We start from the raw sequence: 4,076 nt of genomic DNA on the forward strand, positions 1-4,076 counted from the left end.
CCTTTTCAACTATTTTAATGCTTTAGGGGGTAAATAACTAGGCCAGAAATGTGATCTACTCACCTCATATCTCTATTACTAATTAATCAATGATTATAGCTCCTGACTCATGTTTTATGCATGCTTAGAATTTTAATTCTCTCTGTCACTTTGCATCAAGCTAAAAGCAGTGAAAATATGAACATTTGCAGATAAATAGAGAAATTTTAGTATGTTATTACTCTGTAACTACATCAGACTTTTCACATTTTTTAGTAAGATGGATTAGAACATTGAAGTTATTTCACATTACTGCTTGACCTATTCTATGTGGGACTTATAATTATTTCTTTATTTTGTAAAAGTTTAGGTCTGCTTTTAGCAATTCATTATACCTTTACATCTAATATACTATTTTCTTCCTTTTAGAAATTCTATTAATAAAAATAGATTGGAACATAGCAGCATTATTGGCAAACCAAGCTTTATTAAATATTTGATTTTATCTGTTATAGAACATGAAAATCAGCGGTTATGCAAGAGCACCGATTATATGAACTTGCATTTCAAAGTTAAATGGTTTTATAATGAATATGTGCGTGAACTTCCCGCCTTCAAGGATGCTGTTCCTGAATACTCCTTGTAAGTAGTGATTTTCACACACACACCCTCAGATCTAATTCACAGTCCTGTAAAATTACACCTGAATTGTGCAGCACTAAAATCTCTTCACATAATCTTCATTGGAATGAAGAAATTTCTGTTACGAAGTTGACATTACAGGATTTGCATGTCTTTGGGAACCATATTTAATTAAATTGTGTTGCATATTTCAAATATGCCCTACCTGGATAGTCGACTCAAAGACAAAAAATATATAATAAGACGTGGCTCGTGATAAAATGAATGATTTTCTGTAAAAGTACCAGAACACAGATTTTTTTAGGAGAAAGTATAGTGCTTGTATATTGACCGATATATTCACATTTTCCTTTTTATTCAAACTTGTAACTATCTTAGGAATTCGTATTTCTAAAATAGAAATAGTGGTTTAACAGGGAACTTCTTCATAAATATGCCTCTTTCAAACACATTTATAATCACACAAGGACTCATGTAATATTCTGCATTTGGTATGTATTAGAATTCTATTTTATTCTATTGAAGAGGTCTTCCCTATGCCAGGCACTTGCCAAGTGCTGTAGAGCAATAGAAAAGAAGCTAAAGACCCCACCCTGAAAGGAATATACTCTAGGAGATGCTGATACGCTCAAAGATCATGATAAAGCAACGCAGAATGAAATGTGTGCTAATTTAAGGAGCATAAGCAAAGTGCAATAGGGTTTCACAGAAGAGAGAAATTACCTCTGTTTGGGGACCTCCACACAATATTCATGGATGGGATAGCATTTGATGTAGACTTTATAAAATTTACCAGGTTACAGAAAGGAAAGGGAGAAAAAGCATTAAGATGAAAATGAAAGTTATGAGCATAATTATGGAGGTAAGAATATATGAGCTATCGTCCATAGGAAGTGAGGCATATTTGTATTTTTATAAAATTAGTACAAAGTAATGTTTTTAAAAATAATGTAGGAAAAGTAGTTTTAAGCCAGATTGTTATAAATAAATATTGTGAAGCTTGTACCACATTCATCAGGTATTGTGGGAGATGGAAGAGACAAAGAATGGGGGGCAGAGAAGAGATTTAGAAGGTAATAAGTGATTTAGAGATGAAATTAGAACAGCCCTTTAATACAACTTTTCTCATACAAAGTATATAAGAAGTAGTGGGACAGTGGGATAACTTAAAAATGCTATACTATTGGGTATAGGGTGTTGGGGAGATTTTGGTCAAAAAATACAACATTTTAGTTAAGTAGGAGGAATGAGTTCAAGAGATCTATTATACAACATGGTGACTATAATTAGTGTATCGTATTCTGAAAAGTTGCTAAGAGAACATATTTTACATGTTCTCACCATAAAAATGATATGTGAAGAAATGCGTTTGTTCATTATTTCAATTTAGCCATTCCACAATGTATATGTATTTCAAAACAACATGTTATACTCAGTAAATACATACAACTTATTTTGTCAAATAAAACATACTTAAATACAGTAAAAATTATAGTCTTCACGTTAAATAAACTGATAATGTAGAGTGATTGCAGTACGTACACAAAGGGTAAAGACATGGAAGAGAAATTTTGAAGACAGATTTTACAGAATTTGTCAATTAAAAAAATATGGGGTTAAAAAAAAGAGGAAAGGTGAAGATTCCTTAAAGAGCTAAAGGTAGATCTACCATTTAGTCCATCAATCCCACTTCTGGGTATCTACCCAGAGGAAAAGAAGTCATATACCAAAAAAGATCTCTGCACGTGCATGTTTATAACAGCACAATTCACAATTTCAAAAATATAGAACCAGTCCAAATGCCCATCAATCAACAAGTGGATAAAGAAATTGTGGTGTCTGTGTGTGTGTATATATATACACACCATGGAATACTACTCAGCCATAAAAAGGAATGAAATAATGACATTCACAGCAACCTGAATGGAATTGGAGACCATTATTTTAAGTGAAGTAACTCAGGAATGGAAAACCAAACATTATATGTTTTCACTTGTAAGTGGGAGCTGAGCTATGAGGAAGCAAAGGCATAATAATAATACAATGGACTTTGAGGACTTAGGGGAAAGGGCAGGAGGGGCCTGAGGGATAAAAGACTACACATTGGGTATAGCAAACACTGCTGAGATGATGGGTGCATCAAAATCTCAGAAATAACCACTAAAGAACTTATTCATGTAACCAAACACCACGTGTTCCCCTCAAAACCTATTGAAATGAAAAAAAAAATTAAAAAAAAAAAAAAAAAACAAGAAAGAGGAAAGAGTTAAGCATGAGGTCTGTATGCCTAAATTGTTGGTAGTATCATTGATAAGGAATAGGAAAGTAAAACAGAGGAGCTATTTTCCAGACACTTCTGCTTCTGGCTCTGTCTAAACACTCTACACTAAGCTAAAATCAGATTAATATGTTCCCTGATGGCCAAAAAAAAAAAAAAAGGTAAAAAAAAATCAAACAGCATCAGAAAGACAACAAAGGCAACTTGAGAATCTAAGATCTCTGAGAAAAGAGAAATGCACTAAGATGAGTCCTGTATTTTGTTGCATCTTCTCTCCCATGTTCTTCACCCCCATACATCTGCCAGTTTGCAATACAGTGCTTGCAGAGCAAATGGCCAACAGTAGCTCAGAGTTTACAGCTGTCTTCCTGGACTGGAGAAACAATATGGGTGATGGTGCTATGAAGGCTGCTTGGGTTTGTGAGACCAAGATCCCAGAGAAAAGCAAACCACAGAGATATGAGCACAACATTCCACAGGCAGTTCCCACTGAAGGCATCTTCTGATGCCTAATTTGCCTACGTGTTGAGATTGGGGCAGAAAAAAAATCAAGTAGAAAGTGGGCACTAAGAGATTTGGAACTAAGTAGATACGTTAGCAGTCTCATAGTGCGGAAGGGACAAATGTTAGAGGTCAAGGCTGGTCCCCTTTGTGCCTACTTACAGTAACAACCTCTCCTGTTGTAGCAGTAACCACCATCTGATGCCTAATAGCATAGGTTAGTTTTATAGATTTTTATGCTTTATATAAATGGAATCATACTTGTGTACAAAAAATAAGAACGAAGGAACATTATAAACAACTCCAGGCTTTCAGATGAGATCTTTGAAGGTCTCTGCCCTAGAAATAACAGCAAAGTGGAAAGAGATCAATCTAAAACCCAACACTGTCTAGATCAAAGGTCCACAATTTTTCATGGGCAATATATAATATTCATCAAAAAATTAAAGGCTACCAGACAACAAGACTAAATGACGATCTGGAGATTATGCTTCTTCAGCAATGAATTGAAAACTCAGACCCCCCAAAAAAATAGTAAAAACAAAGAAGTTTGAGAAATATGAATAAAACATTTAGCAATATCTATCTATATAGGTATCTATATTTCTATATATATATCTGATCAGCCAGAGTTTCCATAATTTTTCATTGACAATGCTTACACACAAAAAATCCA

General features: G+C 34.0%; 1 protein-coding gene across 1 annotated transcript in view; it reads left to right on the plus strand.

Annotated features, from left to right (window-relative positions):
* The window catches only part of UNC13C (unc-13 homolog C (C. elegans)), a 690,296-nt gene that overhangs the window by 540,403 nt on the left and 145,817 nt on the right, over positions 1-4,076 (plus strand). The window contains exon 19 of the mRNA XM_011986478.1: positions 495-621. Within this exon, the coding sequence (XP_011841868.1) occupies positions 495-621 (127 nt within the window). The remainder of the gene's footprint in view (positions 1-494; positions 622-4,076) is intronic.

The sequence above is a fragment of the Mandrillus leucophaeus genome, unplaced genomic scaffold (genome assembly GCF_000951045.1).
Source record: "Mandrillus leucophaeus isolate KB7577 unplaced genomic scaffold, Mleu.le_1.0 Scaffold108, whole genome shotgun sequence".
Taxonomy (NCBI): Eukaryota; Metazoa; Chordata; class Mammalia; order Primates; family Cercopithecidae; genus Mandrillus; species Mandrillus leucophaeus.